At 40.2% G+C, this 26,956-nt stretch overlaps 1 protein-coding gene across 2 annotated transcripts in view; it reads right to left on the bottom strand.

The window, feature by feature from the left end:
• DIP2B (disco interacting protein 2 homolog B) overlaps positions 1-26,956 on the bottom strand; it is a 222,341-nt gene that overhangs the window by 29,877 nt on the left and 165,508 nt on the right. For both annotated transcript variants that reach the window (XM_036098925.2, XM_036098926.2), the window contains exons 13-23: positions 24,570-24,672; positions 23,132-23,196; positions 20,793-20,886; positions 20,199-20,318; positions 18,680-18,794; positions 17,976-18,115; positions 16,957-17,093; positions 13,619-13,699; positions 11,603-11,730; positions 9,759-9,873; positions 6,039-6,240 (exon numbers count right to left, since the gene is read on the bottom strand). In XM_036098925.2, the coding sequence (XP_035954818.1) occupies positions 6,039-6,240; positions 9,759-9,873; positions 11,603-11,730; positions 13,619-13,699; positions 16,957-17,093; positions 17,976-18,115; positions 18,680-18,794; positions 20,199-20,318; positions 20,793-20,886; positions 23,132-23,196; positions 24,570-24,672 (1,300 nt within the window). The remainder of the gene's footprint in view (positions 1-6,038; positions 6,241-9,758; positions 9,874-11,602; positions 11,731-13,618; positions 13,700-16,956; positions 17,094-17,975; positions 18,116-18,679; positions 18,795-20,198; positions 20,319-20,792; positions 20,887-23,131; positions 23,197-24,569; positions 24,673-26,956) is intronic.

Below are 26,956 nucleotides of genomic sequence, written 5' to 3'. Positions count from 1 at the left end.
TAACCAACTGAGCCACATAGGTGCCCTAAGGTTAAATTTCTTAATAGAATAATGGCATTGTTGTTGATTAGGAAAATTTTAGGACTTGTTTTGTTTTGTTTTGGTCTTTGGAGATAACATTACAGAAATATTTAGGGGTGAAATGTGATTTATGCAATTTATTTCCAAAGAGTTCAGTAAAACAATGTTAACAACTGGTGAATCTAGGGAAAGTATACAGGTGTTCATTGAGGTATTCTTTCAATATTTCCACGGGTTTGACATTTCCAAATAAAAATGGAGAACTCGGGGCGCCTGGGTGGCTCAGTCGTTAAGCGTCTGCCTTCGGCTCAGGTCATGATCCCAGGGTCCTGGGATCCAGCCCCATATTGGGCTCCCTGCTCAGCGGGAAGCCTGCTTCTCCCTCTCCCACTCCCCCTGCTTGTGTTCCTGCTCTCGCTATCTCTCTCTCTGTCAAATAAATAAATAAAATCTTTAAAAAAAAAAAAAAAATGGAGAACTCACTGAACTCTACCTCTGAAACTAATAATATATGTTAATTAATTGAATTTAAATTAAAAAATAAAAAGGGAGAACTCTCCCTCTCTTCAAGAAAAAAGTGCTAGGGTGCTGTATGCCTTTCTTGACAGTTGCTTGAAGACTCTATTGTACCAAACTAAGCAGATGGCTAAAAGATAACAAAACTTATTACCATCCATGTTTTGAATAAGGTTGATGCTACATATGAATTAATATTAAATATCTTTTATTGCCAAAATCTGTTGATCCTAAATATACAGCTGGAATAAAATCACTTAAATCATAGACTCTAAATAATTGGGGAAGTATAGGTAAAGGGTATAAGGGAATTCTCTGTACTATTCGGCAACCTGAAGTGTGAAATTATTTCAAAATGAAAAATTAAAAAATTTTTTCACGTCGAATAAAAAACTCAAGTATAAAGTACTCCAACACTCTGCTGAACAATTTGAGTCTACAAAGTATCTACTGAAATTTTAGGTATAATATGCAAAACTCCTTCCTAAGAAACTGTATAACAAGTTACAGAAAAGATATGTCATATTGGCAACAGCCTTTTATTTTTTTAAAGATTTTATTTATTTATGTGACAGAGAGCGAGAGAGCACAAGCAGGGGGAGCAGCAGAGGGAGAGGGAGAAACAGGCTCACCAAGCAGGGAGCCCGATACAGGGCTCGGTCCCAGGACCCTGGGATCATGACCTGCGCCGAAGGCAGACGCTTAACTACTGAGCCACCCAGGCGCCCCTGCAACAGCTTTTTATATAGGCAGGGACTCAGAGTGTATCTGACTGTGTTAGCTACCCAATCCTGAAATTAGACTGTAAAATTAATAAAGGTGTGTGTTTTTATTTTTTTTTAAAGATTTTATTTATTTGACAGAGAGAGATAGTGAGAGCAGGAACACAAGCAGGGGGAGTGGGAGAGGGAGAAGCAGGCTTCCCATGGAGCAGGGAGCCTGATGCGGGGCTCGATCCCAGGACTCTGGGACCATGACCTGAGCCGAAGGCAGACACTTAACGACTGAGCCACCCAGGCGCCCCAAGGTGTGCGTTTTTTTTTTTTTTTTTTTTAAAGATTTTATTTATTTATTTGACAGAGAGAGATATAGCGAGAGCAGGAACACAAGCAGGGGGAGTGGAAGAGGGAGAAGCAGGCTTCCTGCCGAGCAGGGAGCTCGATGTGGGACTCGATCCCAGGACCCTGGGATCATGACCTGAGCCGAAGGCAGACACTTAAAGACTGAGCCACCCAGGCGCCCTCAAGGTGTGCGTTTTTAAAAGTGAATTTTTCAGAGTAGTTTAAAACAGCAAAAATAATTCAGCAGCAATTTCTTGAGGTCCTTTTGCGTGCATTCCTTAAGTCTAAGGATCACAGAGGGTGAAAAATAATTGAAAGCAATAACATCTAGAAGGCTAACTGCTGACACCTTGCTGCACCTATAAATACGCCTTCGCCTTATTTTTCCCCACAAAATTATGCAAATTTCCTGTGGCAAAGAATGCTAGTCATCAATCCCAATATCTATTCTCCTCTTCCTCCTTAATAACAGACCCCCCAGTTTTAAGCTACGCAAATAAATGCCTGGAATTAAGACTATATTCTTTAGAGTGGAAGACTAATATGTAAGAGAAAGTATATGTGCAATTTCTAGAAAATATGTTTAAAGGGCAAGGGTATTTCCTTCTTTGCTTTTTTTTCCACTTAGCTAGAATGTAAGAATGATAGCTGGAGGTCAGGGGGCCTAACTGGGCCCTGAGGCAGTATGCTAGGATGGCCGTGGCAGATTGTTTTATTTTCTTATAATCCTTCCTTTCCTTCCTGTTGTTGCTGAGATTATATGACAGGAGTATACCTCTCTGCTCTAATGACTCTGGGCATGGTCTGAACTTGTTTTGGACAATGACATGTTAGGAGCCATGACACAAACAGAAGCTTTAAATATGCTTGTGTGGTTTGGCTTGCATTCTTGCTTTTGCCATCTGCCTTGAGAAAAATATGGCGCAGTAGCTGCTGGTCCCATGATGAGGAGACACATGGAAGAGTTCCGAACCCAACTATAACCTGGAATCAAGCCAAGCTCAGCTGATCCCAGCCAAGTTCAGCAGAGCCACATCCCATGAGTGAAAAATAAGTGCTTTGAAGCTATTGAGTTTTTAGAGTTATCTGTTATGTGGCATATCTGTAAAAACAGTTGACTGATACAATGCCAGAGCAAGAAGATGGGAAGCTGGAACCACAATGACTGGGGAGCTACCACCCTAGTCCCACACTGCCTAGCTCTGAATTTCTTTTACCTGAGAAAGAAAAGCTTTTCTCTTGTTTTTTTAAGCAGCTATTAGGTTTTTCTGAAATTTGCAGCCAAAACCAGTCCTAATACATTTCCCATTCTTTTTTTTTTTTAAAGACTTCATTTATTTGACAGAGAGAGCCCACGAGCAGGGGGAGCAGCAGAGGGAGAGGGAGAAGCAGGCTCTCTGCTGAGCAGGGAGCTCGATGCAGGACTTGATCTCAGGACCCTGGGATCATGACCTGAGCCGAAGGCAGACGCCCAACCGACTGAGCCACCCAGGTGCCCACGTTTCCCACTCTTTACACAATAGCTCCAACAGGCAGCTCGCTGAGATTTCTGTCACTAGGCTGCCTTACCTTAACCTTTTCCATCTTCCTTTTCCTCTCCTTTCTTACCTCACTCCTATTCATCTCCACTTTCCCATATTCTTCTTAAATCCCAACCTCTCATGTTATCCCCACATCATCTCTACCCCATCTGTGCCATGGTTTTCAAACTGCTTTGGTCCAACCCATATCCATCCCACTAAGATCTTAGCAGGACATCACAACAGACAGCAAAAATACAGAATCCAAACCTAATACTTTCATTAGACAAGGCAGATGCCATACCTGTGGGGGCTTAGGAATAAATCTTTTATAGAGGTTTTCTTATTTAATAAAATTGAAATCTGGCTAGCAAAAGCAATGTTTTAAGCCTCTAGTATGTCTCTAGATAGCATCTTTTAAGCACCTACTATGACATGAAAGGTTTGTTAAAAGAATCCTGGGTTGGGGCGCCTGGGTGGCTCAGTTGGTTAAGCGTCCGCCTTCGGCTCAGGTCATAATCCTGGGGTCCTGGTATCGAGCCCCACGTCGGGGTCTCTGCTCTGCGGGAGTCTGGAGTCTGCTTCTCCCTCTCCCTCTGCCGGCCACTCCCCCTGCTTGTGCACCCTCACTCTCTCTATCAAATAAATAAAATCTTAAAAATAAAACCCTAGATTAAATGCTATTTAAAATAGCATTTTAGGGGCGCCTGGGTGGCTCAGTCATTGAGCGTCTGCCTTTGGCTCAGGTCATGGTTCCAGGGTCCTGGGATGGAGCCCCGCACTGGGCTCTCTGCTTGGCGGGAGGCCTGCTTCTCCCTCTCCCACTCTCCCTGCTTGTGTTCCCTCTCTCGCTGTGTCTCTCTCTGTCAAATAAATAAATAAAATCTTTAAAAAAAAATAAAAATAAAAAAATAGCATTTTATTATTAAGAGTATGCTTATTGTTATGAACACTGAGTAATCTATAAAATTGTTGAATCATTACATTGTACAACACCTGAAACTAATATAACACTGTATGTTGATCATATTTCAATTTAAAAAAGTTATTTAACATATTAAAAACTATTTAATACAATAGGATTTTAGGGATGCCTGGGTGGCTCAGTTGGTTAAGCGTCTGCCTTTGGCTCAGGTCATGATCCCGGAGTCCTGGGATCAAGTCCTGCACTGTGCTCCTTGCTCGGTGTGTGGGGGGGGGCTGCTTCTCCCTCTGCCTGCCTCTCCCTCAGCTTGTGCTCTCTCTCTCTCTGACAAATAAATAAATAAAATCTTTTAAATAATAATAATAAAATAAAATAGGATTTTACTCATATGACAAATGAATGTAGGTCTTCAGTAAACCAGGAAGTGAGATGGAGAAGGCATTGTGTGTTATATGAATCTGCCACACACTTAGGCAGGCAATATGAAGATAGTTTTAATATATTTTTTTATGAATTACAGACTTCTTGATTTTGACTGCCCCTTCAGAATATTAGCCTCCATAAACTCTTATTCCCACTAGCAGAAACTGATAAATATCATATATACTTTAGCTCTACACACACTGTTACTAGGGCTAGTGGATGAGTTGACAATAACAAGTATCTAGATAAACAACTGTGACATCATCTCCAGCCACCAGACCAGGGAAGTAACTTTTGCAGAGCAGAGTGTATTAAAATTTTAATAATGTTAGGATAATGTCTTGAATAAAAATGTCCTAGAAGGTAAGAGGCTAACCTTTTATTTTATTATTGTACATTGTTTACCTTTCAGTAAAAGCTGTCTTACAGAAATATGATTAAATGCCACACTTCCCCTTCCCTCCCTAATCTCCCCATTACCTCCTCTCTTCCCAACACATTTGGAGGCCACTGAGCTGATGGACATTCTGTCTGTGTGTGTGCACCTATGTGCAAGTGGGTGAGTGGGTGGTGGTGGCAGGATCTGTAAAGTCCAGATTTGGGCTCTCATGTTTTCAGCCATTCAGGAAACTAGAAGCCTCTTATTAACTTCTCAATTAAAATAAATTAGCATCAAAAAACGTAATGATTTCAGTTTGGGTTAAACAGATATTTCAACATGATTGACCATCAATCAATTACTCCTCCCTTTAGCCTCTTACTCAGCCTTGTAACCTCTGTCTGCTCAGAAATAAGGCAAAAAGGTGAAATGGACTATTTGTTTTTTTTTCCTCTTTTCCATATGGCAATTCACGCACACTTACTTGCATCTTGAATTCACAGGAATTCGGAAAATGCAAAATATGCTATTTATCTTGTGCTTATAATGTGGAAAATTTCGAAATTAAGTATCTTGCTCCCTAGAGATATTACAGGCCCAAATCAGACCCCTAAAGCTTAAAACGACTGAGGGATGACTCTTGGTAAGTGATTCCCAACAGAAAGGCAGTATAACATAGTGACTCAGAGTGTGGATTTTAGAGTCACACCTGGTGTGAGTCTCACCTCAGCCACTAACTAGCTATATGACTTTGAGCACAATTCTTTTCTGAACTTTATTTTCCACAGCTGGGGCAACACTTTCAGGTCACATATGTACAATACTTAGCTTATATCTGGCTTTTAGTAAGCACTCAATAAATACTAGCTATTCTTATTATTATCAGAACTTTCTCTTAGAGGACTTCTTTTATTCCAGTTCCACAAGTGAGATTTCGATCATCTTGACCCCAAGCCTTACATCCAGGGGAAATGGAAGCATGCTACTGAGAAGTACTCAGAAGAGGATGCCAGCAATAAACTCAGAGAAGGAGATTCTGCAGGCTCTCAATCCTCCCTGCTTTTGGTCATCTAATACTACTCTTGTGTTACCAGTCTTTGTAAAATCCAGTTCTAGAGAAAGAATCATGCTGAAAAAAGTCAGCTTCTTGAAGTTATAATTTTAATGTTATGCCTTCAAAGCTAGCATATTACCTGGTTGCTTTTGTCGGGGTTTTGGCAAATTGGTCACACATGTATGTGGGCACATGAGGATATTGCAAGGATGTAGAGATCCCTCCAGAAAGAGCTGTTTCGTCTGAGATATGTGGATCCCTCCTAGAGGAGTTTTTGGCAATGTATTGGCAGGCACCAGAGCAAGACAATAAACACCCACTTGATGAATGCTATCAATTGCCTAGAAAAATACAAACAACAATATTCAGTGAGATTAATTTTACTACATTTGACATCCTCCTAACGTAATCCATTATTCTACTCTAGGATTTTTCCTTTTCTATCCGTTCTAGGTCTAGAATCTGCTAGATTATTAAAATCTCATACACCTGAAGCTACCTGTTTCTTTTAGCAATGGCAGAGATCAAGAGAGGATGGGTAAGATATGATCTAAATGGGACAGCGGTGGATACTGATTTGTAAGCCTCAATATGTTCTCCCTTGAATGGTAATGTCCAAAACCTAGACATTTGTTTCAGTTCTTTTAATATACAACATAGCTCAATTCAATAGAGGCCAAGTATTTTTATTATGAACACAAGAGAAGCCCTGGAAGTGGGCCCCTGCTTAACTGGTTCACCAAGTTACCCAGAATCCTGTCTACAAAACAATGGGGTGAGGCCCACCGCACACTGAACCCTGGAGGCCACCGGCACCTCCACTCCCGGCCACGCACCTGTGCCTCTGCTGAAGCTCAGCTGTGCGTGCTTCCACTCCTTTTATGCTTGTTCTTGTGTTCACATAATTTAACTATTACATCAATTGATAAAACAGAGGGTAAAAGGACAGAGAGAGTTGTGCTTTGTTTGGAAAGACTCATTAAAAAACTATTGCTGGGAGGCGCCTGGGTGGCTCAGTTGTTAAGCGTCTGCTTTCGGCTCAGGTCATGATCCCAGGATCCTGGGATCGAGTCCCACATTGGGCTTCCTGCTCAGCGGGAAGCCTGCTTCTCCCTCTCCCACTCCCCCTGCTTGTGTTCTCTCTCTCACTGTGTCTCTCTCTGTCAGATAAATAATAAAAATAAAAACTTTTAAAAAAAAACACCAAAAAACAAAAAACTATTGTTGGTAGACACAAGTTAATTCTAAAAGGTAAGGATTATGTATTCTAGTCCCTTTGCACATACTTGCATTCTAGTCTAACTTAAAGGAAATGAAAACAGAAAGCACAGACCATGCAATTTGATGTAGTTTATGGAAGTAGGCTGACCTGGAATGCAAACTGGTGTACTCATACTCACACTGCTCTCTATCAAATGAATGCAGATATTTATAGGTTTTGTGTAAAAATGTAATACTTGAAGAATTTCTCATTTTTATGATTCTCTGCTTCAACCACCTTTTAAAACTAACTGACCAACTACTAATACCAGTTCCAAACATACCAGCTGAGAGAGTTCTATTGTATCTCTCATAAGTCTTCCTGAAAGAGAGATACAGCCTTAGAAGAATGGACCAATGGTCATAAAAGACAGACACGACCTTTTATTAAAACAACTTAACAGTGCAAAGGAATAAACCTGAACATCATATTCCTCAGACTATCCTACTAATCAACAGAGACAACTGGGAAATAGAAAGTCTGGCAGGGATCCTAAGTCTCTGGTATTTTTGAATATACAGAGAGTTAGCAAACGTTATTACCTGAAGCCTGGATTCCCCACTGAAAATACACCGTCTGGCAAATCATCAATCGACCACCTTCTTTAAAAGGTGCTGAGTTAGGTATTTAGTTTATATTATACATAGATCTGGAGTTAACCTCTGGGCTCTAACCTCCCAGAACATATGGGGTCCTTACTGCTCTACTGTAGATCCAAATACTCCAAGCTGAGAAGCTACAGATACTGGGGAAATAATGCCCTCTTATTTCATGCCCAAATCAGACCCCGAATGACTTTTACAAGAATCTGGATTAGTAAGTAAGCAGTGCATGTAATTCCTATAATTGCTTTCCAGGAAAAAATAAGAAATACTTTAGGGGAATTTCAGTTTCCTATAATAGGGGGAAAATGTGTAATTCATTACAACATTCTACCATTATGCCTCACAATTCATTCCAAATGAAATAAGCATTTTGTTTGTTCAAAAACATGAATGGTATGAAAAATATTCTCTTTGCAGGTCTGATTCTTAGCCATCTTTTGGAGATCAGCCCAGTCCCATTTCTTTATAGTCTTTCCTGACCAGCCTATCCTCAGTAGATTCTCTTTCTTGTCTTTTCACTACATATAGCCTATACTCTACCAGCTGATAATTCAGAACCACAAACCCCGAATATAAAAAGAAATCTTAAAAGTCATCTAGCCCTATCACTCATCTCAGGTTTGCATCGTTTCTATACCATTACTACTAACTGGCAGTGAATATATCCAAATACCCCAAGCAGACAAGTAATAAATGTTGGGAATACTTCCAATAACATAGAATTTTCTTTGTCAAAGACAGTCCATGCTTTCTTTGGACCATACATTATCCAACAAATATTTACTGAGTCTACTATGTGTATGTGCTGGCATGACTCTCAGGATCTAGGGACTGAGTTGTGAACAAAATAGAGGAGGTCTTGGCCTTCATGGGCCTTATACTGTAGTGGATGTAGAAAACAATAACTATAAACACATGGTGATGAATACTGAGTAGACAAATAGTGAAAGGGAATGTTATTTAAAACAGTGGGTCTCTCTAAACTCCTTACTGGAGATTATGCTTATGATGACTTTTTTTTTTTTAAGATTTTATTTATTTGACAGAGAGAGACACAGCAAGAGAGGGAACACAAGCAGGGGGAGTGGGAGAGGGAGAAGCAGGCCTCCCCTGGAGCAGGGAGCCCGATGTGGGGCTCGATCCCAGGACCCCGGGATCATGACCTGAGCCGAAGGCAGACGCTTAATGACTGAGCCACCCAGGCGCCCCTATGATGATTATTTTTGATGTTAATAATAATCACCATCGTTATTTACCAAATACACCCTGTATACTTCGAATAACGATCTCACTGAATCCCTCCCATAGCTCTATCATTTTATCCCCAACTTACAGGTTAGGAAATAAACTCAGTAAGGTTAAGTAACATCTGGTACGGAGTGGCACTGTGATTCAAAGGCTGTAATTTCAAATGAAGACTAGACTCTTCTCATCATTCTATCCGTCCAACCCTCCCTACTAGTGATGTATCACTAGTGATGTATACACAGAGCCCAGGTCTTTCTCTTTCCCTAATGGTTATCTCACCTAGCTCTCTAACTCCATAGGAAAGCTCCTTCAGCATAAGAACAACATCTTACATTTGCTTGGATCCCTGCATGCTAGGCACCCATTACAGAACATATGTAGTAGGACTGTAGTTGTTGACAAGTGGATTGATTTCTGTCAAAGATGTGTTCCACACATGGTCAGTTTAAACTTTCATGGTTACTAAACACTCAGGCGCAAAAAAAAAAGTGAAAGAATCTGCTGAGGCAGGTCAATTCATTGTTCTTGGCAACCTGAGCAGAAAAATACTATGTAGACCAGAGGGAGAAATGGTACTAATTATATTATTTTGCTAAGAGTAACCAGAATGTTTGAGTACTGACTGGCAAGAAAAAAATAAGGTGTCATAACTAGCCCAACAAAGAAAAGGCTTACTCAGTGGTTGCTGCCACCTCTGACAGGCAAAGCCAACCTGTCCTGACAGATACCAAGGCTGTGCGCTCACCTGCAACACTCGGCTCATCCACTGGAAACTGTCTTCCTCTGAAGCGTCGGGTCTTTGTTCCGCAACCACCACAATGCGCTCATCATAAAATACAGACACAGAAAACACAGCAATTCTAAGAGAGACAGATCAAACACGTCAGGACTCCCTTCACAACCAGACCTATTTGCTTTGCTCAGTTGGAATAACAGAGAGGAGACATCCCCACCACACTAGCCAGAAGCGAGTTGTTTAGAAAAGAAAATGCCACGGTCATTACCATTAAAACGAGGACTCAGAACATGTACTAATAAGCACCACTGGCATGAACACTGGGACACAGTGATAAATAGGACACAGTCCCTGTCTTCATGGAGCTTGCATGTCAGAGACAGAACAAATAAATATAAAATAACGTCATGTTGTAGTATACACTAGGAAGAAAAGCAAGGCAGGGCGAGGGGCAGAGCGGTGTGCGGGGTGGCCGCACCACTGAAGGCAGGGTGGTGGGGGAGTGCCTCCCTGAGGAGCGGACACTGGAGCAGAGACCTGAGTGAAGTGAGGACGCGAGCCATGCGAAGATCTGGAGGAAGAGGTTTCCGGGCAGAAGGAACGGAAAGCGAAAAGGTTCTGAGGTAGGAACGAGCTTGGCAGGTTTGAGGAACAGCAAGAAGGCCAGTGTGCCTGGAGCAGAGTAGTGAAGCAGAGAGTGGTGGGGAGAGGTCAGACCCAGACCAGGGCAGGCAGGGGGACCTGGCAGGCCAAGGGGAGGGGGATGTTCTGAGTGAGGTCTCCGCTCAAACGTCCCCTTACTAGTGAGGCATTCCCAGACCACCCTATACAAACCGGCAAGCACGCTCTCACCCAACCCCGTGTTCTCGATTTCCCTGTGTCTGCAGTTACTGCTTCCCCTGATGAGAATGTGAGCTTCACAAGGGCAGGAACCTGGCCTGCTTCGTTCACTGCCACGTGTGTCCAGAACAGTGACACACAGTTGGCATCCAATAAATATTTGTTGAATGGACGCCTGAAAGAACGGGAAGTCACCAGAGAGCTGAATAGGCCCTTCTTTCCTTCCTTTCTTCCACATGTATTTATTGAACACCTACTGTGTGCCAGGTGCTGTGCTGAGTGCTGGGGACATAACAGTGACCAAAGAGAGAAGGTCAAGTGCCCCACGGAGTTTACATCTCAGAGGAAGTCATGTCATTACAAAAACTACACATTTTAGGAACGGGTTCTGTATGGTTTCATTAATTTTTCCTACTTCTTAAAAAACGAAAGGGATACCCAGAGTGCTTTAAATATATATCCATGATTATAAACTACTGGATAGACATCAACTACTCAAGTATGTACCAAATATCTTTTCTTGTGTTAATAAGCAAAGAAAAAAGGATTTGTAATTGACTTTATCCATGGAATTTGAAATTAGCACTTGTGTACTATGTCAATCTCTGTGTTAAAATGTTGTAATAATTTAGTTAGAGATGAGTAAGAGAAACAATTCTCAGATATAAAATTCCTACAATGTAGCATCTATCTTAATTAGCCTGAATGGCACTACTTCTATATTGACAGATGTAGGAAGTTAAATGTTTTAGTAAAATTCTCCAGAGTCCTCAGAATTCAACAAAGAGTAATAATTAAAAATTGAAATATAGGATATGGTTATATTCTATTCCTCTCAATTTCAACCAAAGAACCCGCCATGTTAAGATAAATATTCAAAGGCCAACTCCTGCTGTGCTTAGCCAAAAATAACCCAATCACTTAGAGACTCTACAGAATACAACTCAAATCACTCTGTAAAGATACATTTAGATTCCACTGGAAGTGCTAACATTTGAATTTTTACTACTCACCTTCCTCTATAAACAGTCTTTATTGATTCAACAGCCAATCCAGTAGCAACAATGTCATCAGCATTATGTCTTCGACCACTAACCATCAGTAACCCATCCATTTTTCCAACTACAAACACCAAACTGCCCTGAAAGGTAACAACAATTTACCTTGATTTCCATTATTTAAATAGTAAGACAGACATTTTACTTCCTATCTTGAAATAGGGCTCATCAAAAATATAAGAAAACAACACTGTATTTTATGGCTTCTAAAAAAAGTGTTTCATACCTCAAAAATCAGGGGGGAAATCAGTAGCATATTACAATTAATTACAGCATATAAGAAAGGAATTTGTTGATATTTATTCTCAGGGAGGAATTTTATTAAGAAAACAACTAGGATTCCACACAAGCACAGTTTATTTTCCCAGACATGATTATGTACCTATTCATAAGATGGATGCAAAGAAAAAAATGGTTAACTCATTTAATACTGGAATTAGGAAGAAATTAAAACAGCTGAATGTGAGAACGCCTGTTTTAGGTTTACAAGGGTAATGCTGTTTCCATTTGGCAAGATTAGAAATAGGCTAATAAAGGTTTAAGAAACACTGGAGGAGCCTCTCCTTTCCAAGAAGATAACACAGCTGCAATCCCCCAAAAGCATCACTGTACAAATAATACTTCTCAATAATTCCCCTAGACCCATTTACAATAAGTTGACTTTTCCGTTCATTACGCAAGTCCTAAATTTCCTGGACAATTTCCACATATTCAATTATCTAGTAGTCATCTCCACATGAATGTCACCCGTTGAATTATCACGCACAATGTAGTGTCATTCACCGACTGGGTTATGTAAGTAAAGTAGAACTTCTAGCCTCAGGAAGCTACTGGTCAATCTCAGAAGATGGAAAGGAACCAGCCATTTCTAACACAGTCTGAAAAGTGCTGTGGTGGAAGTAAGTAAAGAGAAAGACAGACACAGATCTGTCCATTTCTCCATTTCTTTCACAGCAGAATTTTCAACTGGGCGTGGCTGACCAAAATAAAGACTATTTCAGTGCCCCCTGACCCATGAGACATAAGGGGAAGTGTTGCTCAGCAGCGTCAGGAAATCTTCCTTAGGAGATGGTAGGACTGCACTCTATCCTGTTTCCTGGAATGCAGACGGGACGCCGCAGCTCCGTCTTGGACCTCAGTCATGGAGACGTAAACTAAAAGGGGCTGGGTTTTGGAGAACTTTTTGGTGCTGAGAGGAGAAGTCAAGACAGTGGTTATAGATTTCTCTTTCTAGGACAGCGATCCTCTTAGAGGTGTGCCCCTCACGCCCCTGCCCCCATAAATGGTGGGGAAGAAATAAAATTAGATCTTTCCTCACGTAACTTGAGTTGTTAAGAGGACAAGAAGAGTAAGGAGATAATTAGAGTTGGATGGAGATATATGGGCTTAACTATGATCACGAATATCTGTTACTGACAAAATACAATCAAACTTCCCATTATGTCATGTAAAACCCTTCATGATCTGCCTGCCTCTCTACCTTCCTCGTTGGCTCATGAAGCTGACTGTGAGCTCTCTGAGAAGAGACTTTGCATTTTAATTGTCTCTGTCAGTGCCTGTAAACACCACTTGCTGGAAAGCAAACTGATTTCATGGTGTAGTGCTGCTAATTTGTATGAAAATGCTTTGTACACAATTATGGTGTCCCTTTGCTAAGGTAACTTTTCTCAGCACTCTTCTAACTTACTGAAACACAGAAATCAAATCAAAGAAATGGAGCAAGAATAAATGAAGAGTTTTTCTTTGAAAGTAAAAAAGTCTTAGTTTGAAGGAGTCAAATGAACTTGGGTAATGAAAGCAATAAATATTAACTCAGTTTATGATATTTTTAAAAAAACTGCTCTAAATCTAAGAGAGGCCCTGTAACACTCTTGAACTAATCTGAGTTTCTTCTGTTCTGTGACAGAAACTTTTGTAAAGTATAAATATCTGGATCAGATACACCAAAACAAACATGAATGTATCACTTACCGGCCCTACAAACCCCAGAAGTCCTGACCGGATGAAGGGCACATCCCCAACAGGAGAGCCTGCAGAATTCACTGGAATCACCTAAAAGACAGAAAGCAGTGAAAATCTTCATTTTTTCTTAAAATATGTATTTGATTTTTATTTTTTATTTATTTTTTTAATTATGTTATGTTAATCACCATACATTACATCATTAGTTTTTGATGTAGTGTTCCATGATTCATTGTTTGCGTATAACACCCAGTGCTCCATTCAATACGTGCCCTCTTTAATACCCATCACCAGGCTAACCCATCCCCCCACCTTCCCCTCTAGAACCCTCAGTTTGTTTCTCAGAGTCCATAGTCTCTCATGTATTTGAGTTTTAAAAAGTCTTTAAAAAAACTACAATGGTAATATACACTTGTTGAAAACTTAAAATTATATAAATAGTGATGTCAGTATTCCCACTTTTAAGGGATAAACATTTAAAATTTGTTGTGAACCTCTTGGACATTTTATAGATAGACTTAGACTTAATATTAACATATTAAGAATTTATTTTTATAAAAGGTCATATTATATATACTGTTTTGCAACCTTTTCCCCATACTATATATTTTTCACATAACATATGTATTTTGGATATCTTTACAAGTTGGTGATTGTTGCTCTAGCTCTTTGTTTAATGGTTCTGTGATACATCATCACACGGGGGATGGGATAGAGTAGCCCTTGAAGTCAGACGTAAGTTCGATTTCTGACTCTGCCATTTACTAGTTAAGTTCCTGGACTTCTTGAAGCCTCAGGTTCTTTGACCATAAAATAGAGCTCCCAATGCCTGTCACAGGTTTAGGGTAAAGATTAAGGGAATGTAAATAGATCTGGAGATGTAAGCACAGTGTTTGGCCCAGAGTTGGTCCTCAGGAAACTATGAGAATTTAGTACTATTACAGTATAAGCAGTCTTTCTGGCTAGGCAGGCCATCTAATTTTACTGTTATAAACGTACTTTACTGAATACTGCTGTACAGATTTCTGTGTATTTGTACAAAAGGCATGAGTCCTTTCAAGTTTTTCTTACCAGTAGTTTATTTTTAAAAAGATTTTATTTATTTATTTGACAGAGAGAGAGAGAGAGAGAGGGAAAGAGAATCTGAAGCATACTCCGCACTGAGCACAGAGCCCAACATGGGGCTTGATCCCACAACCGTGAGATTGTGACCTGAGCCCAAACCAAGAGTTGGACTCTTAACTGACTGAGCCACCCAGGCGCCCCTGCCAGTAGCTTATTTTTAAAGATATACTTTATTTTATTTTCTAGTCATGACTAGGTCTTCTGTCCTACCGGAAGGTTAACTACACTGGAAAACTCTCTCAGGATTTAAATATAAGAATCCAGTAAGAAAAGTATTAGAAACTTTAATTTGCAAAACCAAGGCAATAGTTTTCTCCTTTTTTTGGTTAGGATTTTTATTCTACTTCGTTATCATTAAATTTATACTGCAGATTTCAAAATTTCTTCAGCAATAAGGACCTAGCAGTTTGGTATTAAAGTCTGAGAATTTTGGCTAGGCAGTTGCTCTTGTATGAAAGGCAACATAATAAAATATTATCAGTATCTTCAAACACTGCTTGAGTATCTTGTTTATGGTAAGGAAAATGCAATGACGAAAAATTTAGATATTGGGAACCTAGGTACTCCAAGCATTTAAAAAGAAGAGAAGCAGGGTGAGATCTGAAGTAGTAAAATGTATAGACACTCAGCACAGGTAATTAGTCACCTGTGAGAGGAAATCAAGAGCCTGGCAGTAAACCTATGCCTTAAGAGTTTATCAATTTCCACTCCTATCAAGATGAATTGGTCACAGCTTTTGAAGGCAGGCCAAGATTGCAGTAGTAATAATGATGATGTGATGATGGTAATAATAGACATTTAATAATTTATATTATACCATTTTAGGCTGTGTAAACACAGCTCAGGAGTGCTTAACCTTTTCCAGCTACCACACTATTCAGATAGATTAACACTGTCCTGTCAGTTACATCTGTTGCTACATAAGTTTGTAATGGTATGTACCAATAGTGGTATGGCAGACAGATGTGCCCTGCCATACTGAGACTGAGAATCAATTATAGAAAAAGGAAGCTCAAAGAACCGAAAATTGGTAGTGGTCATATTATAAGCCCTGTCTAATATAAAGGCCCATAAAATGGAGTTTTCTGTTCCCTAAAAGCTACGCTGAGGCAGGTTAATCCCAATTATGAAATACAGACAATTCATTATACCTGTTCTGATTCCCAGGCTCACCAGGCAAACTTTCATTACAATTTGTCTTCACATGCAGAACTGTCTGCAGGAAAACAACGTGCTAGTTCTACTAGAATATGAGCTATTTGAGGAGCTTTGTTTGTTTTCCTGAGGTACCACAAGCATCTAGAATACTGCCAGACACACAGAAGGTGCTTAGTAAGTATTTGTTGACTGAAAGACTGAATAATGGGAGCAATAAGGCCCTGTGACGGGACAGTTCTTCATTAGTAACCCGGTGTTTCTGGCTGACATCAGTCTTCACAGGCTCAGGTTAACTTGAGTCTTACTCTGGAGAGATGGATCTACTGTCAATGTACTCTTAAAATTAAATATGTGGGCTTACAAAGCTCAAGTATGGCATATTCACCAGACTGAACTTTTGTGAGGCCTCTTACTCTTTATTTACTTGACGGGTAAACAGTCAAGTTTACCCTGTGGGCCGGGGCTGTTCTAAGTCGTTTATAAACATCAACTCATTTAGTCCACAACAATCCTGTGAGGTAGGTAACTATGATTTCTCACATTTTAAAGATAAGGAAATTGAGGATCAAAGGGGAAGGGAGGGAAAAATGAAACAAGATGAAACCAGAGAGGGAGACAAACCGTAAGAGACTCTTAATTTCAGGAAACAAACTGAGGGTTGCTGGAGTGGAGAGGGGGTGGGAGGGATGGGGTGGCTGGATGATAGACATTGGGGAGGGTATGTGTCGTGGTGAGCGCTGTGAATTGTGTAAGACTGATGAATCACAGACCTGTACCCCTGAAGCAAATAATACCTTATATGTTAATAAAAAATAAAAAAATAAATTAGAACAGGGAAAAACAATAAATAAAGATAAGGAAATTGAGGCACAGAAGAGGTTAAGGAACTCCCCCAAGGTCAGCTAGTAAGTGGCAGAGTTAGGATCTGAACTCAAGCAGCCTAGCTCCAGAGTATACTCTCTCAGCTGCTCCATTATGCTATTTCCCATAGGCCAGCTCATCTGACTTTGTGACACCCTGACCTCACCAAGTAAGATCCCCCCCCAGACTTTCATATTATGTACCTCAAATGTATTTTTTGTCACACCAGCAAGCCCAAAGTACATCATGCCTCCTGTTCTAGAGCTGACACAGATTTCTCCAATTTCATCTGTTTTGCAGAGTTGGGGAGGTCCATCAGGTCTCACAATGCACATCATCCCTAGTGTGCAGAAAATACAGTTAAGGGACAGAGATTCTGGAAACTTTGTAAAATAACAGCTTCATCCCCGTGAACCCAGGAAAGTTGTGCATTTACTGAGCGGCGTTAAGTAAGAATACCAAACAGGAATGTCAAAAATAGACCTGATACTACATAGGTGTATCTGAAATTTCCATTTTTTAAGCTCTGATAATCTTTAAATCTTTAAAATTCAGCAAATAAAACTACAACAGATGCAGACTAAAGCTTTCAAAGAGAGTAACATTTTTTTTGAAGATTTTATTTATTTATTTAAAGAGAGAGAGAGAGTGCGTGTCTGCAAGAGAAGGGGCAGAGGGAGAGGGAGAGGGAGAGAATCTCAAGCACACTCTGCACATAGCACGGAGCCCAACATGGGGCTCGAACTCATGACCCCGAGATCATGACCTGAGCCGAAATCAAGAGTCGGATGCTTATCGATTGAGCCACTCAGGTGCTCCCAAAGACAGTAACATGTTAAAAATGACTACAAAGTCCAAAGAAACAGGTTAAATTAATTTACCCCTGGGCAGATCAAACTCACTCATGGAAGCAGTGTGCTCTAACTTTCTGCCAGCCCCAATGTCTTGGCAATTACAGCGAAAACCAGACAACTTTAGCGTAACTCAGTACTTAAGCTTTCCATACGAAAAACTATAATCAAATCATTCAATTAAATCATACAATACTGCTGGAAAGTAAGTATAATTAGAATCACCAAACTGTTAGAGAGGCTTTGAGAACTTAAGTGACTAAGTACTAAATTTTGTATTCCTGGGTGTGGGTCTCATATTTTATCAGGCTCTACTATCCCTAACGACAAATCTTTATGAAAAACCAAAAGGTGCTCCGGAGAGAACTCACCACCAGGCATTACGTGGCCCACATCCTGGACCGTCAGTGCTGAATTTTTATCTTCCGTATTGACCCGTATTACCCCATAGCTCAATCCATTCATTGAGAGAATAGCTCTTCCTGGCAAAGGGGCCCCTGGAACTCCAGGCCTGAAAACAAAATAAACTCATCAAATTTGGCAAATTACATGATATCAAGATAAAAGTACAAATATGTAAGAAAGCAAATTTCCTCTGGCTACCACACACCAAAAAATCCTCCTTTTCTCTACCCAAAACATGCCAAATTACTCAACTTCACATGTACAAAGCATGGTTCACATTCATTCGGGCGGAAAAAGTAAATTTTAAATCCAGTATTAAGAATATATTGGCTTGGGTGTACTTTCCATACTTAAGCTGTAATCAAGAATAGCCTATTTGTAGTTTAGGATGCTAACGAAGGAGTCTGAAGAGCAAAACAGCACAGAAAAAGAACTCATTCACAAATACGAGATGAGAATAATTAACGTAAATTTTCAGTTTACCAGTTACCCTTAGGGCAAGAGTGGGGAAAAATAAACGAGATGCTTCAAACTGCTTTACAAAGTCATTTTCACTTTTAGGCTGATGAAGCAGAAAATTAGTTAGCACCCCTTGTCATTGCCTGGTAAATACTGCACACTTGATCAGAGTTGTAACATACGTCAAGGGCACTGACATTCTGGACGATACCTGCGGATTGCAACAGTCATGGCTTCAGCAGAAGTAGCACATGGACAGATGGCCTCAGGTTTCAGTCCATGGCTTTGGAATAGACTCAGGAAGGCATCACAGGACGACACAGACCCTAAGGAGTTGGAACAGATCAACTTGAAAGCTGAAATTGTGATTTTCATTACTGCGGAAAATTGGTAAAGAGTGGAGAACTGACCCATTTGCTTCTCATGAGAACTCTCACTGTACATCATTACTTCCATACAGATATTTTATTGTACCTGTGAGATGGTGGATACGTTTCAAGGACAAATAAATGCTCATCTGGCCCATAAAATAGGTCACTGACACTATTCAAAGTCATAATTTGGCATAGGGTTGCTCCTACCAAACTGCCCAATCAATAGCAGAGATGTACTGCAGCCAATAGGCAGCCAGTCTGGAAGCGAGCAACTCTTCCTGAAGTAACTTGTTTACCTAGTATAGTGCTGATATTCTCTTCTATGTGATATTCTCCAATTTGTTGCTTATTAATGTCAATCCCACACCTGTGTTTACACCAGGATGACTACTATACCATTGTGACTACTGACAGAAATCCATTTATGGCAAAGAGCACAGTTTCTAATGCTTTACCTGATTCTACTCAGAGTGTTTGTGCTTGTAAGGAAAAGCAGGTAATATAGTAAGATCTCTAAAAGCTTTCCCAAAGTCTCTGATTTATTCATAGGGGGAATTTACATAAAGTCCTAACACCTGGTTATAGCAAGTCACCATCTTACCACTCCCTGTAGTCACATGATAGAAAAAGGATATAAACGAGTGAGCAAGAAGGGGTGTTTTTTTGTTGTTGTTTTGTTTTTAAAGATTTTGTTTATTTACTTGACAGAGAGAGAGAGCACAAGCAGAGGGGAGTGGCAGGCAGAAGGAGAGGAAGAAGCAGACTCCTCATGGAGCAGGGAGCCCGATGCGGGACTCAATCCTAGGACCCTTGGATCATGACCTAAGCCAAAGGCAGACGCCCAACCAACTGAGCCACCCAGGTGCCCCAAGAAGGGGTGTTTTTGAAAACTTATAGAAAATGTGGCGTATCTATTCAGTGGAATATTACAGGGCAATGAAAAGGAACAAAGCATGAACACATGCTACAACAGGGATGAATCTTGAAAACATGCTACGTGAAAGAACCCAATCACAAAAGACCACGTGTAGTAGGATTACATTTATACGAAATGTCCATAGTAGGTAAATCTGTAGAGACAGAAAGCAGATGAGCAGTTGCCTAGGGCTAGGGGACAGAGAGGGAGAAATGGGGAGTGAACACTAATGGATATAGGAACTTAGTTCATGGTGACAGTTGACTAACTGTGCATATTCTGAAACCACTGAACTGTACACTTTAAATGGATGAGTTTTACGGTATGTGAATTACATTTCAATGCAGATGTTAAAAAAAAAAAGCTTATAGAAAGGGGGCAAAAACCTCAACCTACCAAAGGAAAGAATATTCCCAGACCCACACTCTAGAAATACTCACAGGGATTAGCTCCATCAGTTACAATTAACATTCGGAGGGAACTCAAGCTCACATCTCTTTGGTCCCGATGCGCCATCATAGCCCAATGCAAGTCTCGACATTTTACTAAAGCTACCTTGGCTATAAATTCAAAACGGATAAAGTTAACACACACATACATACTAAAATTGGTATGTATTTAATATACTATCATAAAAACATTTTTACTTATCTTAGGGATCATGATTCTCACTTAGAGAAAATAAAAAAGACTTCAAAGAAATTGTGCCAGGTGTGCTGAAGCTCTATCGACTGACAGGACACACAATTACTGTGCTTACTGTGACCCGCAGGCAGGCCACATAGCTCAGCTAAGGAAGCTGTGAACACTGAAGCACCCAATAAATCTAATTCGGGGCTCAGATTCAAGCAAATTAATCTCAACTCTTAAGAAAAGACGTTGAGACAACATACCTGATTTTAGAGTGACTGAATTCTAGAACCTGTCAAGCCACCAAGGCATAGAATTATGGCTCTAGAAGAGCAATTTGAAAATCCCTGAAATCTTAGTTCAAACAGTCACATAATTAAAGCTTAGATGCTATGTATAATTACCTTTGTGGGCATGTACTCTTTGGACCCAAGAGAGAGGGCAAGTCTTCATAACAGAGTAGGGTACGCTAATTGTATGCATCTTATTCATTACATTCTGAAAAGCAAAGAAAGATAAAAAGTAATCAATACCCAATACATACTAAGCATTTTAAAATGGAACTGATATTTTATTATTTTAATCATACAAGTAATACATGCTCTTTGAAAAAAATCTGAAATATTGACTCTAAGGTTAAAGTCTCCTTTGCTACTACCTACCCTCAAACTTGGTTCCCTCCTCTCCTCCTCAGAGTCAATTGATTATGAATCTGGCGTTTATCCTCCTAGTCCTTTTTCTATATATTTACAAATATATTTGTCCCCACAGAAAGATAAAAGTATTTTTTTTTTAAGATTTTATTTATTTATTTGATAGAGAGAGAGACAGTGAGAGCAGGAACACAAGCAGGTGGAGTGGGAGAGGGAGAAGCAGGCTCCCCGCCAAGCAGGGAGCCCGATGCGGGGCTCGATCCTAGGACCCTGGGATCATGACCTGAGCCAAAGGCAGACGCTCAACCGACTGAGCCACCCAGGAGTCCCAGATAAAAGTATCTTTAACATAAAAGGCATCATACCATACATATACTGGCAGCTTGCTTTTTTCATTTAAATTGTTTTATGGCTAAGTCTATGCACATCAGCCTAAGAGATCTACAGAATTCTTTTTGAACTGCTGCATACTATTCCATAGTATGACCGTATCACAATTTATTTAGGTCATTTCCCTATTATTGACAACTTTTTTGCTATTACAAACAATGTTTCAAGGGACAGGTTTATACTTACTTCCCTGCGCACATGTACAAGTGTCTGTCTACGGTAGGTACAGAAAAGTAGTACTGCTGGGTCATAGAATACATGCTTTTAAAATTCACCAGATACTGCCAAACCACCCTCTAATCCACTAGGTGCTTTCATCATGCGCATGCTCACCACATACCACAAAGAGGTGGGTATTACAAAGCAAGAACTCAGAGTTTCCCTGATTCTTGGAGGAGGTCCTGCTCAGACTTATTATGTGTTGGGGTAGATAAAGCTGAGTGAGCTGAGGGGGTCATGCAATTTGGTGTCTCTCCTGTCCCCCAAGCCAAACATACCCAGACTCCGTGGCCCCAAAGAGATCCAGCCCACAGAATAACTAAGTCTTGGTATTTAGGCTGGTCATTTTATTTACCACCTCAGTGGCCCCTCAAAAACAAGATATCATTGTAAACCCCCTTTTACCTCCCTCCAAGTTTCTAGCTATGTTGACAAAGTTTTGAATTTCAAGGACAAAATGGTGTTACTACCAAGTCTTTATACATGTCCCTATCTTGCTCTTTGTATCACAGGGAGAAAATTCCCTCTAACTCCTCAAAAGGGTGTTTTAACCTCTGATTAAAAAAACAAAATGGGAAGGCCTTCGGAAAGGAGCTGGAAAGTATGTACACTCAAGGAATAGGCTCTTACTACTTTGAGGTGTCCTGGGTGAAAAGGGATCCTCCTCCTCTTCCCTCAGGCTTCACTGTCTACTCATTCTCAGATTCCTGCAGTGCGCAGGGAAGTTGGATGAGATGTTCTCTCGAAGGTCCTTTGCAACTCTCAGATCCTTTCTCTCTCAGCATGCTATATATGGTAGCTTTTCCCATTTAAATGTCCCCTCTCTTTATCTCCACCCCCAAATACCTCTATAATGGCTATATCTTACCCATTTCTCAAAGTCCAACTCAACAGTCGCTCTTCTAGAAAAATGGCCTGATATCAGAGCTGGGAGGAACTACCCTTGGCCTAACTCCCATAGTATGTTACCTGTTCCTCTATTACAGAAGTAGCCTGATCTACCTTGTTACTCTATTCTTTAACTGTCGCATGGAGTCATTCAATATATTTTGCCCAATGGAAAGGTTAGATGTCATTAAGCACAGTTGCCAAGTTCTAAATACATTTATGTAATCCTTTCTTCAGAAAAGAGAAGAGGTAAATCTCAAACATACTATTGTTAATCATAAATAAATATACAGTCATTTGTAGAAAAGTGGTACTATGATGGCCGATGTTTTAAAAAAATTTTGATCCTAAGTTCTCCCACAAACTGTTATGTGAAAGGTATGCCCAACCACACACTGAAGAAAAAACAGAATTACAGTCTCCATAAAAAACATTACCATTTGTATTACAAAATTATTCTAGAAAATATTATTGATCTTTAGGGGGCTTAAATTTCAAACAAGCACAGGGAGATGATCTGGTTACACAGCACACATACTGACCTGAATTATAAGCACAATTTACACTAAAGGCCACAATTCTGAGGAGCTTACCACAAACATGCCATGCCACAGCCCAGCATCCTTCTTAAAGTCTAAAACATTTACTACTGTCTCCCCTAGGATTAAGAAAAAAGGAAAAAACAAAAGGAAATCATCTTTAGTGTTAAGCAGTAAAATTGCCTCACTTGTCTCTATTAAACAACTGGTTTGATACTTTGGAAGAAATCACTAAAAGCTCTCAGGGTCTTTTGATTACTTGAGGATCCCCTCAAACTGGCTAGGGGACTGATCATAGGTCAGAGAAGAGATAATGAGTTTGAAATTCCTTACGACATAGGCACTGTCTTCCAAGAGATATTTTTTTCCTAATTATATAAGGAACACATGCTTATTTTAGAAACTTTGCAAGTTTCACAAACACATGTAAAAAATTGTACTTCCTAGAAAAATTAAAAAGTTGGTGTATATATATATATCTATATATTACATACACACACGCACACATACAAGCATACTTATATCTAGACAGATGCCCACTATAACAAAATTGGCATACAGATATCTACCATAATAAAACTGGCATACCACTCTGTATCTAAATTGTTGCCACTTAATGATATATTGAAACAATTTCCCTATATCTTTAATATTCAAGAACAGGAGTCTTAATGCCTCAGGGTATAATCCACTACTTGAGCATATTATAATTTAATCAATCCCTATTTTCTGGCATTTTGATTGCCTCCATTATATATAAATACATTTTACCAGACAAGAATGCTGCTCTTTAATGAACATGTATTAACTTGTTTCATTTTATGAAAGGAAAATAAAAAATTTAATATTGTAAAGAACATTCTAAGGCAAACAGTCATTACACTGTATCAACGTATCTAAAGTTCAACAATACAGAATACATTTTTGTGTTTTTTTTTTTTTTTTTTTTAGATTTTATTTTTTTATTCATGAGAGAGCGAGAGAGAAAGGCAGAGGGAGAAGCAGGCTCCCAAGGAGCAGGGAGCCCGATGTGGGACTCGATCCCAGGACCCTGAGATCATGACCTGAGCCGAAGGCAGACGTTTAACCATCTGAGCCACCCAGGCGCCCCATTTTTGTGTTTCAATTTGTGCTTTTTGGTAGCTGGATTTCTTTGACTCTAACTCCAAACGTGCAGCTGGTGTCAGCTCCGTATACACAGGAAGACAGAGATAGAGAACATTCTGCAGCTAATAAACACATGGTTTTAATTTGTTTTCTATTTCTACACTCTAGAAGTCATGCTTTACATATTTGGTTTGCCCAGAATTTTAGTTCCTTTAAATTACAGCATATTTGTGAAAAAGAAGAAAGCAAAAGCAAGCCAAGAATGTGTCTTAGAGCATTTCACTCTGAATTTGGTCATTAACTGGAATCCAGTCGTTGCGCACTCTGCTCACGGTCACATATATCTGAGGCTCACAATGAGGGCAGTCACGGGATGGAGTCTGACCTTCAGAATAATTGCAGGCCTGGGACAGAGCTTGGCAGTGAGACAACATTGCAAGGCGGGACACTGTAACTCCCATTACACTCCCTTCTTTGCTTGTTTTATACTAGAAAAAAAAAATCACAAAAAACAAAAGCATAAGAAAACACAATAAAATGGGTTATTTCAAATGACAAAGTAGAATTCAAAAATGAAACCCAGACAAGCCATGGTAATGGGCTGAATTTAATATGTTTCATATGACTATTTGACGCTATGCACTGGGGCCCCAAACTCTAATCATGCAAAGATAGGATTGAGGAATGATGAAGCTTGACAAAAGTATGTGTGAAAAATTCTTAAAAGTTTAATTAGTCATCAGTGTGAAGTGGCTGCTAAAGAAGCCAAACAAGTGACTGGAGCTGCATTAATAGAAGCATCGTATCAAGTACACAGCAAGCAGGGCACTAGAGAGTTAAAGGTGGGTAAGACGTGGTTCCTGTCTGTCAGAAGCTCCTACGTCGGGAGGGGGAGACCCAGAAATGGCCTATTCACTCCTACAAATCAATCAACTCTCATTTTGCTTTTTACCTCAATGCTCCACCCAAGCTGTTTTTCACCCAGATCAGCAACTTCTGTTTGTTAAATCAAAAGGATATATGACATACTTGATGTTATCCTGCATTTCTGTAACATTTGACACCTCCTTCCTTGACACTGTCTCCTTCCTTGGCTTCTGTGATATTCTTCTCTCCTATTCATAATCTCTCCCCCTCTCTCCCCCTTCCATTTCCTTTGCCCATCCCTTAAATGTTGGCATTTCCTGAAAGTTCTGTTCTGCCTTCTCTTTTCACTTCATTCCATCGAGGTACCACTCGCCTGATGGCTCCCAATTCTCGGTCTCCAACCCAGCCCTCCTTCCAGATATCCAGACTTATAAAGTCAATTGTTCCCCCTTAACGACCTGTAGTCCTGTGAAAATCAATGCATCCACCATGGTATTCCTCATCCCCACCCCGTGCCCATGAACTCTTCTTATTATATTTTCTTTTTTTTTCCCCCCAATTTTTTATTTATTTATTTGACACAGAGAGATAGCGAGAAAGGGAACACAAGCAGGGGGTTGGGAGAGGGGGAAGCAGGCTTCCCGCCAAGCAGGGAGCCCGATGCGGGGCTTGATCCCAGGACCCCGTGATCATGACCTGAGCCGAAGGCAGACACTTAACGGCTGAGCCACCCAGGCGCCTCCTTGCTGTAGTTTCTTAATAAAGGATGGCATCATCTACCCCGTTGCTCAAGTCAGAAACCTGAGAGTCTTTCTTGCTTCCTCCCTCTCCAGAGTCAGGCCCTAAATCCTGCCTCTTCTACTTCCTTACTGTCTCTCAATTCCACCTACTTTTCTCTATCCCCATTACCATGAGCTTGGGCTTATCCAGATAACTATAAAAGCTGGACTCCCTGTTTACCTTCTTAACCCAACCAAACCAGATACATCTTTTAACAACATATTTATTCTTATCAAACTCTTCTGACAACCCTTTAATAGCTCCCTATGACTCCTAGGGTACTTTAAACTCACTAGAAATGTCCTGTGGGTAATAAGAGGTTCCTAAGTAAAAACTGCAAGTTAGTTCAGAATAGCCAAAGCCTAGAAATGTGGAGGGTAGTAGTTCTACATGAGGTCAGAGAGCCAAGCAGGGGCCACAAATGAAGTGCCCTTCGCTTTTTACGAAGAACCAATAAAGAAGCCTGAAAAGGAGTGTTCACTGAGGCAGGAGAACTGACAGAGTAGTCAGGGAAGCCAGTGAGCAGGGTTAAGGAGGCTGGAGTGATGAACTATGTCCTCACTGAGAAATGATATGGATTAACAATTGACTGCTAAATTATAATTGCCTGTTTACTTGTCTGTCATTTATTTTATTTATTTATTTTTTAAAGATTTTATTTATTTATTTGACAGAGAGAGCGAGAAAGCACAAGCAGGGGGAACAATAGAGGGAGAGGGAGAGGCAGACTCCACGTGGAGCAGGGAGCCCGATGCAGGGCTCAATCCCAGGATGCTGAGATCATGACCTGAGCTGAAGGCAGGCATTTAACTGACTGAGCCATCCAGGCACCCCCCACTTGTCTGTCAAACATACTCAGCTCTCTTTCATCTTTCAAAGCATCCAACATGAACATATCACTGCTCAAAGCTACTGCCCCCTCTCTTCCCTTTTATAGCCAGTTATTACCACAGGCTCAAGGCTGGGTGGATTTTTTTCCTCAAACTTTTCTTTTTTAATGTATTGATTTGTCATTAATTTAGCAAACAGGTGGTGAGCATTTACTAATATGTCTTGAGCACAATGCAGAGTCATCAAGGGCACAGCTTTTAAAGTGAAACAGATGGGAGTGTAAATCCCAGCTCT

This window comes from Halichoerus grypus, chromosome 6 (genome assembly GCF_964656455.1).
Source record: "Halichoerus grypus chromosome 6, mHalGry1.hap1.1, whole genome shotgun sequence".
Classification (NCBI taxonomy): domain Eukaryota; kingdom Metazoa; phylum Chordata; class Mammalia; order Carnivora; family Phocidae; genus Halichoerus; species Halichoerus grypus.
The sequence above is the reverse complement of the archived record's forward strand: the minus strand, read 5'-3'. Positions and strand labels throughout refer to the sequence as shown.